We start from the raw sequence: 13,221 nt of genomic DNA, 5'->3' as shown, positions 1-13,221 counted from the left end.
TGTGTGTGTGCCTAACGTGTCCAAAACTAGATATACGTTATGTTTAAATGTTCCATTAACCGTGTGGAGGTGTCAGTACCTCTTCCCTGCAGAAGGAACTTCTGAGGATCTGGCACACTCTAGCCATGACCCTGAAACTAAATCAACCAACAGGGAAACAAAGCCCCCTGGATGCTGTATGTGGGCATATAGTGGGGTGTCTGGACTTCAGGGATCCCTGCCTACTCAGTAGGCTGTGCTCCTTTCTGTACCTGACCTAGGTAAGCCTGTTGGGCCAGTAACCCACGGGAGGAAAGAGTGAAATGGGGTTTGGAGGGACCTGACTCCTATAAGCTCTCTAGAGTGACAGTCAAATGACAAAACTACATTCCTCAGCCCTGCTCCTGAGCCCTGGGAACAGAAGAACCACTGTGTTCTAGAGGCTTCCAGTGCCTCAGCAGCTCATCGCTGACCTGGGACAGTGCTGGGATGGAGCTGGTGTCCACAAGACTGAGAAGGGGAGTAGAGAAACACCTGGGTCCCCTTCCTGACTTTGTCCACTCTGTGGCCCCAGAACCTGGGGTTCTCTAACTCATTTCCTAGACCTGCCCACTAACTCTTCCTTTGCCAGTACCTATCTTCCTGCCTGCTTCATCCTCTTCCCTGCCCATCACACTTCCCCACCAGCATCTCCTTCATCCCAATTCCTGACTCTTCTCACCGTCCAAAGATCCTACAGTGGGAGACGGGGGAGTCCTTTGCATTCCAGATTCCACACTGAAGCAGCTGTGGCATCACAATCCTCACCCACCCCCATGCCTTTGTGTGTGCTGTTGCCTCTGCTGGGAAAACCCTCCTCCCTTTTTTGCTGGGCTAACTCTGTCCAGAATCAGCTGAGGCACAACAGAAGCCTTCCTTGATCTCTCACAGATCTGCTGCTTGAAGGCTTGTGTTTCCTCTGAGCTCTCACTGCATACTATGTTGGCCTCTAACATAGCCCTTACCATATGACATTCAACTTATCAGTGTGTTTGTCTCCCTAACCTGACCATAAGCTCTTCAAGGGCAGGGCAGTGTCCAAGGGCAAGGACTATGTCTTGGTCGTCTTTGGATCTTCACGATGCACAGCAGTGCAAGGCACACAGTGGGTACTCAGTACATATTTGTTGAACTCTACTGAACACCAATGAAGAGAACACAAAGGAAGAGTTAGTGGGCAGGTCTAGGAAATGAGTTAGAGAACCCCAGGTTCTGGGGCCACAGAGTGGACAAAGTCAGGAAGGGGCCCAGGTGTTTCTCTACTCCCCTTCTCAGTCTTGTGGACACCAGCTCCATCCCAGCACTGTCCCAGGTCAGCGATGAGCTGCTGAGGCACTGGAAGCCTCTAGAACCTGAATCCAGAAGATGGGGGCTTGGGTACTGATTTTACTTTGACCTAGCTGCGTGCTTTGGGGTATAGCAAGTCCATTATCTTCTAGGAATCTCAGGTTCTCAATCTGTAACACATGGTCAATTTTATGGGGTAGTTGAAGGGCTACAATGAGATCATGACTGGAGGGCATTTTATGGACTATAAGTTTCTACGCAATAATCATGAGTTAATAATTTCTTGTATTATATATCATCTTGCAGTTTACAATGTGATTTAAAATGCATTATACCATTCAACAATGTGCAAAGTTATTATTGTTATTGTTACAACAGGAGTACCTAAAAAGGAAGTTTGTTTATCATTCAGAAAGGATTTACATTACTTGCAGAAAGGATTTAAGGCAGTTTATGATGAAAACCCATGCATGAAATGGCATTCCCCATCACTCTTCACAGAGGCTGCAGAAGAGGCCCAGGAAGCTGTTGATAAAATGAATGACCACCAGGAGAATTTGAAGGAGGCTGATGCAGAGAAGGACGGAGAAGAAGGACACGTGCCAAACAACAGCTTTAGAGGGCTCCAGGCAGACGGAGTTCCAGAGCGAACGGTCATGCAAATAATTCCTATCCCAAAATATAAGGAGACCAGGGGTTGGCTATGAGTGAGAAGAGCCAAACAAGTAAACCCAATAGAAAGCCGGGGCCTCCCCTAGCTCAGGCCGCAGGACTGGAGTCCTGAGGGTGATTCTTCACTATCAGTTTGCAATTTGCAATGTTCGGAGCATCAGAGGAGCAAGATGCTAGAAAGTGTAATCAAAAGGAGGTTGTAATCCATCTCTGTGTCTTTCTGTCACTCACTGTCTCTGAAAAGACTGCAAATCCAAGTCTCCATTCATTTACCTGTTATGCAGGTCTTTGAATGGGTAACCGTACTTCCAAGCTTGTGTCTGGTTGAAGGACGAGACATCAAACATGCAAAAAGGACCATCTTTCAGGGCTACGCCAGAAGTGATAAAGCAAATCAAGGCTCCAAGCAAAGCCAGGCCACTTGACAACAGAGAAGTCAACATCTGCTGAGGGAGAAAAGAAACAGTGGGTCTGAGATGAGATGGTGATTACGTGACTTGCGGGGCAATTCTAGACAAGTCTAAATTCTCTGGTGCTCAGGCTTTCTCCCATCCGATCACATGGGGATAATCCTACTGACAGCATTTCCTTTAATACATAACCAAGGTGGGGTGGTTGATGAAGGGCAGAGCCAGGAAGGGGTGAGACAGAGAGGACTGAGAAGGGGGAAACATGGGCACTTGGACCTGGATCTCCCTGACTTAGCGGGCTCTTTGAAGCTGCTCAGGAGGTTGGCAACAAAAACCTTTACACTCATACCATATGACCCAGTAATCCTAATCCTGGATATCTACCCAGAATAAGTGAAGGCAGGAATGCAAACCGAAACCTGTACACCAATATTCATCGCAGGACTTTACACAATAGCCAAAACGTAGAAACAACTGAAATGTCCATCAATAGACGAGTGGCTAAACAAAATGTGGTACACAGATACAATGGAATAGTATGCAGCCATAAAGAGAAATGAAGTCCTGAAGCATGCCACAACATGGATGAATCCTGGAAATACTATGCTGAGTGAAATAAGTCCGTTGCAAAAGGACAAATACTGTATGATCTCATTTACATGAAATAAGCAAATATGTAGAAACCGAAGATTACTAATGGTTACCCGAGGTGGGAGGGAGGGAGAAGGGGGAGCTTTTGTTGAGTTTATGTTAATGGTGGTGGAATGTTTTGGATGAGGACAGCAATCGGTAATGGTGGCACAGCATGAAAAATGACATCAACATCATTGAGTTGTAAATGTGGAAGTTGTGTAGGAGGATGTTTTGGTGTATATGTTTTTCACCACAGTAAAGTGAGAGAGAGAGACACCTTTACACGCAGACTGCAGTCATTCAAGTCATTCTGTGTTAAAGGGTCGGATTGGTTACTTCATACCAAACCAAAAACCAAGCCCATCGCCATCAAGTCGATTCCAACTCATAGACACCATATAGGACAGAGTAGAACTGCCCCATAGGATTTCCAAGGAGTGGCTGGTGGATTCAAACTGCTGATCTTTTGGTTAGCAGCCACTTAACCACTGCACCACCAGGCTCCATACTCACCTCTAATTCTTCTAAGAAAATCTGTATTTTCAAAAGTTGCAAGCTTCCATCCTTGATTACTCTCTTTCTCAAATCAAACACAAGAGAGAGGAAGGAAGGAGAGTGGGAGGTAAGGAAGGATGGAGGGAAAAGATGATGGATGGATGGAAGGAAGGAAAGATTACAGTCCAGCTTTGAAAAGACTCCAGTTCTGTAATTGTACTTTTCCAATCGATATTTTATTTGGTTGTTAGCCTGTGCTCCACTCATTTCCCTCCTAACAGATAACAATAGGTTTCTTTCCTTGACAGGATTCTAGGTTGATTCCAAATTGGCTTTTTTCTTAGTGCACTAGATTTTTTTCTCCATCCCAAAGAATACATATTTCAAAAATTTGAATAAAACATTCAAACAGGTTTTTGCACAGAATCATAGTCATTTTCCCACTGATGCCAAGCTGGTTTGAAGCTTAAGAGGGGCCAGAGAAAGATACACAGTAAGTTTTGACTCTAAGTTAAAAGATTCAATATGACTTACATTCTGATTTAAGCCTAAGGCAGTGGTTCTCAAAGTGTGGTCCCTGTACCAGCAGCATTGGAATCCCTGGGAACTTTTTAGAGATGCAAATTATCAGGTCCACTCCAGACCAGACCTACTGAATCAGAAACTCTGGGGGTGGGACCCGATAATCTGTGTGTTAACAAACCCTCCAGGGGATTCTGATGCAGGCTAAAGTTTGAGAACCACTCACCTAGGGGAAAACCAGTCATGACTGAGAAGAGCTAATGAATAAAATGCGTCGGTGTTTGTATTTAATTCTTTAACATATAACTCTGAGTCAGTGGGGTTCCCAGTATGTGGGCTGCAGCTATCCTAAGAGGTTGAAGAGTTACTGTAATGAGTCCACATCTTCATGTGTCTGAGACTGAATAATTAGTACATCTAATACATACATGTACCAGGGTTTTTCAAATTTAGATAGATGCTGCTGTAATTAATAACATGCAAATGCATTCTGGGCCTCAGTTTCATTATTTGTAAAATGGAGGGTGTGGACTAGAATCTAGTCACTAGATGACCTCTGGAGAACCTTCCAGCTCTAAGAAAATATGAAGTAAAAGAGTCAGGAAATTTGCTACCAGTGATACGTGATTACAATGTACATAACCTATGTCCATATTTTTCAATTTTCTAATAATAATAACAGTTCCTCACATTTGTATAGAAGTTACATTTGTGTAAACGTTTATGGTTCACGAAGCATATACTCTCCCTTGAATTGATCCTGTTAACTGTCATTTTATGGATGAGGACTTAAAGCTTGGAAGGTGAAGCAACTTGTCCAAGAGCTTAAACTTGTTCAGTGGCACCATAAAGACCTGCCCTCAAGTACCAAGACCGAAATTCTTTCTTACCACTCTGCCTCTAGAGTAATAGAATGTGGAGACATTCTAGGTATTAGAACAGTGAAAGCTGGTGCTTACACTTCTGCAGGGCCTGCTCTTACTGAAGCAGCCACATCTCCAGCCCATCAAGGAGATGAGGATAGCCGCAGTGAGTACCTGGGAAAGGAGAGAAGAGTGTTAAGAAGAGATTGGGTGATCTAGGTTTCTAGCTGTGCTGCAGCGCTGGTGGTGCAGTGGTTAAGAGCTTGGCTGCTAACCAAAAGCTTGGCAGTTTGAATCCATCAGCCGCTCTTGAAAACCCTATGGGGCAGTTCTGCTCTGTCCTATAGGGTTGCTATGAGGTGAAATCCACTCAGTGGCAACAGGTTTGGTTTTGGTTGAGCTGCAGCCCAAAGCTTATTCAATTGTTGAAATAGAGTAGTTAGACACCTCACATGGACTCGATTGTCCTGTATTTCCCAGAGGATTTAGCTTTTGACTGTCAGGACCCAATTTTGGATGACTAGCCTGATCTGACAAGCAGCCCTGGTGGTGCAGTAGTTAAAGCACTCAGATACTAACCGAAAGGTTGGTGGTTCAAACACACCAGCTACTTTGCGGGCGAAAGGTGTGGCAGTCGACTTCCATAAAGATCACAGCCTTGGAAACCCTAAGGGGCAGGGTTCCGGTCTGCCCTATAGGGTCACTAAGAGTTGGAATTGACTCGACAGCAACGGGTTTAGCCTGATCTGACGCTGAGTGGAAATGTTCACGCCCAGTCTGCCTCATGTCCAAGCTAAAATCCAGCAACCCTTGACAAGTCTTCCTATTGTGTCCTATCCCTTGGAACTTCTATGGATGCAAGGCCAGCTTATTAGATCAAACTTCTTTGCAGGGAATCAAAACACCATTCCCCCACTACGTCCCTGTTTCACCCCTGAGGGGCAGTTTGGGAGTTCACACTCAGGGAACTCCAGACACTTACCATGAGGCCTCCTCCCCAGAGCCCAGAGCCTAACATGGCATGTGTGCCAACAAGGCCCCTCAACAAGTAGGTGACATCCCAGTTAGGGAAGAGGAGTGCCATGTTGGCCCCAGCAGCAAACAGGGCAGTAGTCCCAAGGCTCAGCCCCAGGATGCGAGAGCAGGTCCGTGAGCATGCCATCACACAGGCAGAGGACAGGGTTCTGGAACTGATGGAAGGAGAGTCATGGTAGCACTGCTGCTGGGAGCATGGAATGGGGGAACCTCAGTAGCATAGGGTGGGGTGGGAGAAACAGATCACAGAAACCATTAACTCCCAGGGTCAGATCAAGGAAACCCTGCTCCTCATAAAGCTTCCCCCAATGAATAGGGTCTAATTGCTCTATTATCTGACATCCCCTCCTACAAACACTCCCCACCCCATCACATTTTGATTATACCTCTATTACAGCCAGTGATCTTTTCTATTTGGTAAAGAAATTCTGAAAAGTGCCATCATGATGTCTGCTGTCACTGCTTCTACTCAACATTGTACAGGAGACCCTGTTCAGTAGAATAAGAAAAGAAGAAGAAACAAAAGCCATACAGATTGGAAAAAAATAAATAACATTGTCATTAGTCACAGATAACATGATCATGTATGTAGAATATCCTAAGAAATCTATCAAAAAGTTACTAGAATTAACAGGTAACTTTAGCAAGGTTGCAGGATAAAATATTAATGTACAAACATTCTTTTGTATTTCTGTAACAAGCAATGACAAATTGAAATTAAAAAACAATACCACTTACAATAACATAAAAGTATAAGATACTTATGGAAAATTTAACAAAATACATGCAAGACCTGTACACTAAAAAATTACAACACTTTGCTGAAAGAAAATAAAGAAGGCCCAAATAAATGGAGAGATATATACCATGTTTGAGGATCAGAAGATTCAATACTGTTAAGGTGTCAGTTCTTTCAAAACTGATGCATAGATTCAATACAATCTCAGTCAAAATCCTAGTAGGGTTTTGTTGTAGAAACTGATAAGCTGAATCTAAATTTATATGGAAATGCAAAGGACCTAGATTAGCCAAAACAATTTTGAAAGAAAAAGAACAAAGTTAGAGGACTTACACCATGTGATTTCAAGACTTATTATAAAGCTATAGCAATCAAGACAGTGAAGTAATGGTGTAAAGACATATAGACGATTGGGACAGAATACAGATTTCAGAAATAGATCCAACATATGCGATCAAATGTTTTTTTTTATTTTAAAGATGGTAGTTCAGTTCCCACTGAACTGAATAGGATAGTCTTTTCAGCAAATTATGCTGGAACAATCAGCAGTATGCAAAACAAAAAATTTACCTTGCCTATTACTTCACATCATATTCAAAAACTAACTTGAAATGGATCATAGACCCAAACATAATCAAATTTCAAGAAGAAAACATAGAAGAAAATCTTTGGGACCACGGGTTAAACAAAGATTTCTTAGATAAAATACAAAAAACATAACCAACCAAAAAATAAAAAATCAGACTTCCTCAAAATTAAAAATTTTCTCTTTGAAATAATACATCATTAAGAAAATGTAAAGGCAAACTTCAGATTGGGGGAAATATTCGCAATACATATAACTCAAAAAGGACTTGTATGTAGACTATATAAAGAACACTTAAAACTCTATAAGACAAACAACTATATAAAAAATGGGCAAATAATTTGAACAGACACTTCATCTCACCTCACACAAGAAGATACATACATGACAACTACAAACATGAAAAAATGCTCAATATTATAGGGAAATGCAAATTAAAACTACCAGGAGATACTACTACACACTCACTGGAATTGTTACAATGAAAAAGTCACACTATACCGTGATGTTGATGGAGCAACTGGAATTCTCATAGATTGCTGGTGGGAATGCAAATGGTAGTCACTTTGTACAGTAGCTTGGCAGTTTCTTATAAAGTTAAACATATACTTACTAAATCATCCAGTCATTCCACTTCTATGTATTTGTCCTAGAGAAATGGAAATACATGTCCACACAAAGACGTGTACTTGAATGTTCATAGCAGCTTTATTCATAATAACTAAAAATTAGAAATAACCCAAACGTTGATTAATAGGTGAATAGATACATTGTGGTATAGCCATACAATTGAACACTACCACTAGGCAATCACAAAGAATAAACCACTGATACGTGCGACAACATGGATGAATCTCAAAAGCATTACGCTAAGTGAAAGAAGACAGAGTCAGCACAACTGGACCAAAGCAAAAGTATGAACGTTTCCTAGACACATCCAAACACTCAGAGGGAGCGAGTAGCTGGGGTTGGGGGCTGGGGACGATAGTCCTGGGGGACATCTAGGCCAGTTCTATATCCCACTTTGGTGAGTAGCCTCTGGGGTCTTAAAAGCTTGTGAGCAGCCATCTAAGATACATCGATTGGTCCCATCCCATCCGGAGTAAAGGAGAATGAAGAAAACAAATGACACAAGGAAAATATTAGCCCAAAGGGCTAAAGGACCACACAAGCCTGAGACTCCACCAGCCTGAGACCAGAAGAACTAGATGGTGCCCAGGTACCACCAACTTCTCCGACAGGGATCACAACAGAAAGTCCCAGACAGAGCGGGAGAAAAATGTAGAAGAGAATTCAAATTTACGAAAAAAGACCAGACTTACTGGTCTGACAGAGACTGTAGGAACCCCCAAGACTATGGGCCCCGGACGCTGCTAAGCCAGAAATGAAACCATTCCTGAAGCCCACTTTTCAGACAAAGATTAGACAGGCCTATAAAACAAAACACATATGCGGAACATGCTTCTTAGTTCAATCAAATACATGAGACCAGATGGGCAACTCCTGTCCAAAAGCAAGACGAGAAGGCAGGAAGAGACAGGAACTGGATGAATGGATAAAGGAGCCCTGGGTGGAGAGGGGGAGTGTGCTGTCACATTGTAGGGATTACAACCAATGTTACAAAACAATATGTGTATAAATTTTTGAATGAGAAATTAACTTGAGCTGTAAACTTTCACCTAAAGCACACACACACACACAAAAGACAGAAACAAAAGATTACTCACTATATGATTCTGTTTCTAGAAAAGGCCAAACTATAGTAACAGAAAGCACATCAGTGGTTGCCAGGAGCTGAGAATGGGAAAGGGTATCAATATAAGGAGCACAAAGAAACTTTTTAGGTTAAGGAAATAGTCTATATCTAGATTCTGGTAAAGAAGCCCTGGCAACACAATGGTTAAGCACTCACTGCTAACCTCATAACTCAAAGACTGGGGTTCAAATTCACCCAGATGCTCAGTGGGAAAAAAGACCAGGTAATGTTCTCCTGTGAAGATTACAGCCTAGAAAGCCCTATAGGGCAGTCACATTGGGCCGCTAGGAGTTGAAAATCGACTTGATAGCACCTAACAACAATGACAAGATTCTGGTGGTGGATACACAGCTGTATGCTTTTGACAAAACTCATCAAACTGTACTCTTAAAATTGGTGTATGTCACTTATACATCAATAAAGCTGATTACAAATTAAAATGACATGTCTAGATAAATTACAAAATGCCTCCGCCTCTCATTTTCCTATACTCCTTTCCCTATTTTATATGTTCACTGATACGTCAACTTTTTTTTTTTAATTAAAATAGGAATAGTAGTATTTACATAGACTCATGTCACCTAAAATCTGAAAAACATCTGAATCTGAAAAAAATCAGGCCGGGACATCCCCAGAATATGGCCTGTTCCCACTTTGCAGTCCAGATACATGTATATCTCCTTTTAAGGCTGAGCTCCTTGAAAGCAGGAATCCACTATAACACATTGCTTTGCACATAATCTGAAAATATGTATGTGTGTGTCTATCTGTCTTATCTATTTATCTATACGGATCCCCTGGTGGTACAGTGGTTAACAACCCAGCCGCTAACCAAAACGTAGGCAGTTCAAATCCACCGGCCGTTCCTTGGAAACCCTATGGGGCAGTTCTACTCTGTTCTATAGGGTTGCTATGAGTTGGAATCAGCTCGACAGCAATGGGTTGGGTTTGGTTTGGTTTCAGATATATACATATGTATGTACACATAGTGGAGCCCTGGTGGCCCTGTGCTTAAGAGCTTGGCTGCTACCCAAAAGGTTGGCAATTCGAATCCATCAGCTGCTCCTTGGAAGCCCTATGGGGCAGTTCTACTCTGTCCTGTAGGTCACTGTGAGCTGGAATCGACTTGATGGCAACTTTGTATTTGTGCTTGTAAGTTGTAAATACAACCAGTTCTTAAAAAAACGTGATTACCAGTAATATCATTGAAGCCCAGGTGTGTCCTCCCCAATTCTACCATCTTCCTGGCCTCCACCCGAGAAACAACTGCCCTAAATTTTGGTTTTATCATACCGTTTTAAAAAACCATTTTTCAATTTAAGAATTCAATTCAAAACCAAAAAATTTGATTTGTCTAGTGTTTTCTATTTGTTCAGAATGCAGTTTAGGGTAAAGAAGCTGGTGCCGGGCACTACGCTGCCCAGGCTGTTTGGTTTGGGGATGTGCTCCGGTTCTTTCTCTTTCCACAGCCCCTGGTGACCTTTGCTTCCCCTCATCTCATTCCCCAATTCGCCTCCCCCAACGCGGAACTTCCTGCTGTAATCCTATTCCAGTGTGACAAGTACCCTTCACTGTGTGCCCCCTCCACAGAGTATTTGCCCTCTGAGCCATGTTTTTCACAGTGAATGAAACAACTACCCCTGTTGTGAGGAAGGTCAGGTCTTGGTGGAGGGGCGGAACAGCGGCACTAACTGCAGGGCTACAGGGGCCAAGAGGGCAGGGTGGGATGGCGAGCAGGACACACGATTCACTCTTCCCCTGCCTCCTCTCCCAGGCTGGGCCACCGCAGGAGCCCTTTTCTGAAGCAGGCTTCCAGCACCGACTGCTTCCTCCCTGTGAGAGAAGGCAGCCCTGCTGTTGGGAGACGTGGGCCAGCAGCGCTGTTGTGACGCATGGTGCAGGGCTCTCGTCGTGTGTTCCTGGGTTGGGGTAACAACGCTAACCCGCTCCCTTCCTAGATGACTGACATTATGTCGGAGGCCAAAGGAAGGGCGAGGGTGTGGTCAAACTTTCAAGTATGCGTTCTAAACCTCGAGCAGTGAGACCTTTTGTTCATGGAACAAGTCATACCACCTATGGGAAAGCCTGTCCTAGACACAGATCCCCAAAATAAACCCCCATGAACGTCTCTTCAATGGGAAACTTTTCTTATCAGGGAAGTCTTAGAAGGGAACCTACAAATTAGGAACATGCAAAGGGAAAATTAAGAACTTGACTGTGGCCTCCTGGTAGGTGGAATTCAGAGATTCCTAGCCTACCACTGATCTTAAGTTAAAAGCACTTGCTGTGCTGTGCTGTTCTAGCTAGGAGGACTGTGGCTTAATCTGAATTTCACTTCTCTCTTTGTTCCCCTAGAAATCACAACATTCTGGGAAATGCTCCCCCAAAAATGTGAGCCGAGATGAGCAAAGAATTTGGCTAATTTGATTGTCTGAAGGGACAAGTAGAATCCTCAGGTAAAACCTTAAAGCCCGGCTTTAGCGAAGGCCCTGTTCTAACTTGAGATCCTAGCTGGGTGAACAAATTGTTGGCTAGATGTCCGGGCAACAATATAAACCATCAGGTACATCATATGAGGAAGAGACTGCAAGTTTCTCCTTGTGTCTATCTACCTCACCCGTCACCTGGCCAGTCTTTTCTTTCATTCCTTCATCAGTCAGATACTTATTAAGTGACCACTCACTATCTGCCCGAGTCCCCAGGTGGTGCAAACAGTTAATGCGCTCGGCTGCTAACCAAAAGGTTGGAGTTCGAGTCTACCCAGAGGCAAGTTGGTAGAAAGTCTGGATGATCTACTTTCGAAAAGTCAGTTCTTGGAAGCCCTGTGGAGCGCAGTTCTGCTCTGACACGTATGGGGTCACAATGAGTTGGAATTCACTCAGCAGCAACTGGTTTTGATTTATAGTGCTGATAGGCTGGGGATAGACACAATGATCAATCAGATACGGGTCCTTCTCTTGAGGAATTAAATTCTAGTGGGGCCACTGGCTAGTCAATAAGCAATTATAATGAAGTGTGCTAAATGCTAAGCAAGGTGTCCAAGTGAAGGTGTGAGGCAAGCACAAGGAAGAACACCGAGCCCTGTCCTGCAGGAGCAAGATAAAGCCTCCTACAGGAAATGCTGTCTAAGCAAAAACCTGACTGATAGCAAGACATTAGATAGGCAAAGCTGGGAAAGGAAAGGTATTACAGGCACGTGCAAAGGCTGGAAGTTGACAAAGTGAGGGACAAGGAGAGGTTAAATGAATTGCCTGAGGTCACACAGCTTCTAAGTGACAAATCCCAGGCTTGCTGAGTTGGAAGTTTATGCTCTTAACAACTAAGCCATGCTGCTCCCCAGCCATCACCTCACTGGACCCTTTCACCTCTGCTTACCTGCATCCAGTAGCAAAAATCAGGGTGGAAGAGAAAGAACCTGGAGAAGGGCTTCCTCTTCAGAGTGGGCCTTTGCTCCCACAGGTCCAGCTAGAACGCCTGCAGGGCCTAACTCAACGTTCCTCTTTCAAGGCTCTCTCCAGAAGGGCCACAGAGGCTCTGCGTATATGTAGAGGTCACCCAGACTAGTGTGTGTGTGTGTGTGTGTATGTGTGTGTGCCCGCGAGCGCGCTCCCACGTTCCTCCCCACAGGCCTCCCTTGAGGAGCTTCCTCTCTCTGGAAAGCCCTCTCCTGATGGCCACCCTCTTCTCATCTTCATGTGATCCTAAGGAAGGAAACAAGAGGCCTGGGCCTCATGAGCTAGAATGTCTTAATGAGTCAGAGAATATACTCATGAGAAATAAACACCTCACCCTCATTTCTTCCACAAGCTCCAATACTTTCCCACACACCAGCTGTCTTAATCATCTAGTGCTGCTATAACAGAAATACCACAAGTGAATGGCTTTAGCAAATAGAAGTTTTTTCTCTCACAGTCTAGTAGGCTAGAAGTCCAAATTCAGGACACCAGCTCCAGGGGAAGGCTTCCTCTCTTTGTCAGCTCTGAAGGAAGGTCCTTTTCATCAACATTCCCTTGGTCTAGGAGCTTCTCTGCACTGGGACACAGGGTCAAAAGGACACACTCTGCTTTTGGCACTACTTTCTTGGTGGTATGAGGTCCCCTGTCTCTCTGCTTGCTTCTCTCTTTTATATCTCAAAAGAGATTGACTTAAAACACAATCTAATCTTGTAGCTTGAGTCCTGCCTCATTAACATAACTGCTGCTAAT

The 13,221-nt window shown here is 43.7% G+C and overlaps 1 protein-coding gene across 2 annotated transcripts; it reads right to left on the bottom strand.

Moving 5' to 3' along the window:
• Positions 1-1,758: 1,758 nt before the first annotated feature.
• Positions 1,759-12,443, bottom strand: TM4SF19 (transmembrane 4 L six family member 19). 2 transcript variants are annotated; one of them, XM_004373593.1, is made up of 5 exons: positions 12,392-12,443; positions 5,883-6,084; positions 4,997-5,074; positions 2,251-2,420; positions 1,759-1,974 (listed from the first exon to the last, which is right to left on the bottom strand). In XM_004373593.1, exons 2-5 carry the CDS (start codon positions 6,060-6,062, stop codon positions 1,794-1,796), a joined length of 609 nt encoding a protein of 202 aa, XP_004373650.1. In that variant the 5' UTR covers positions 6,063-6,084; positions 12,392-12,443; the 3' UTR covers positions 1,759-1,793. The 2 variants fall into 2 exon arrangements, with proteins under 2 accessions (XP_004373650.1, XP_012410232.1); XM_012554778.1 differs by lacking the exon at positions 4,997-5,074.
• Positions 12,444-13,221: the final 778 nt, after the last annotated feature.

The sequence above is a fragment of the Trichechus manatus genome, unplaced genomic scaffold (genome assembly GCF_000243295.1).
Source record: "Trichechus manatus latirostris isolate Lorelei unplaced genomic scaffold, TriManLat1.0 scaffold00026, whole genome shotgun sequence".
Taxonomy (NCBI): Eukaryota; Metazoa; Chordata; class Mammalia; order Sirenia; family Trichechidae; genus Trichechus; species Trichechus manatus.
Note: the sequence above shows the minus strand (reverse complement) of the source record. Positions and strands in the feature narration are given on the sequence as shown.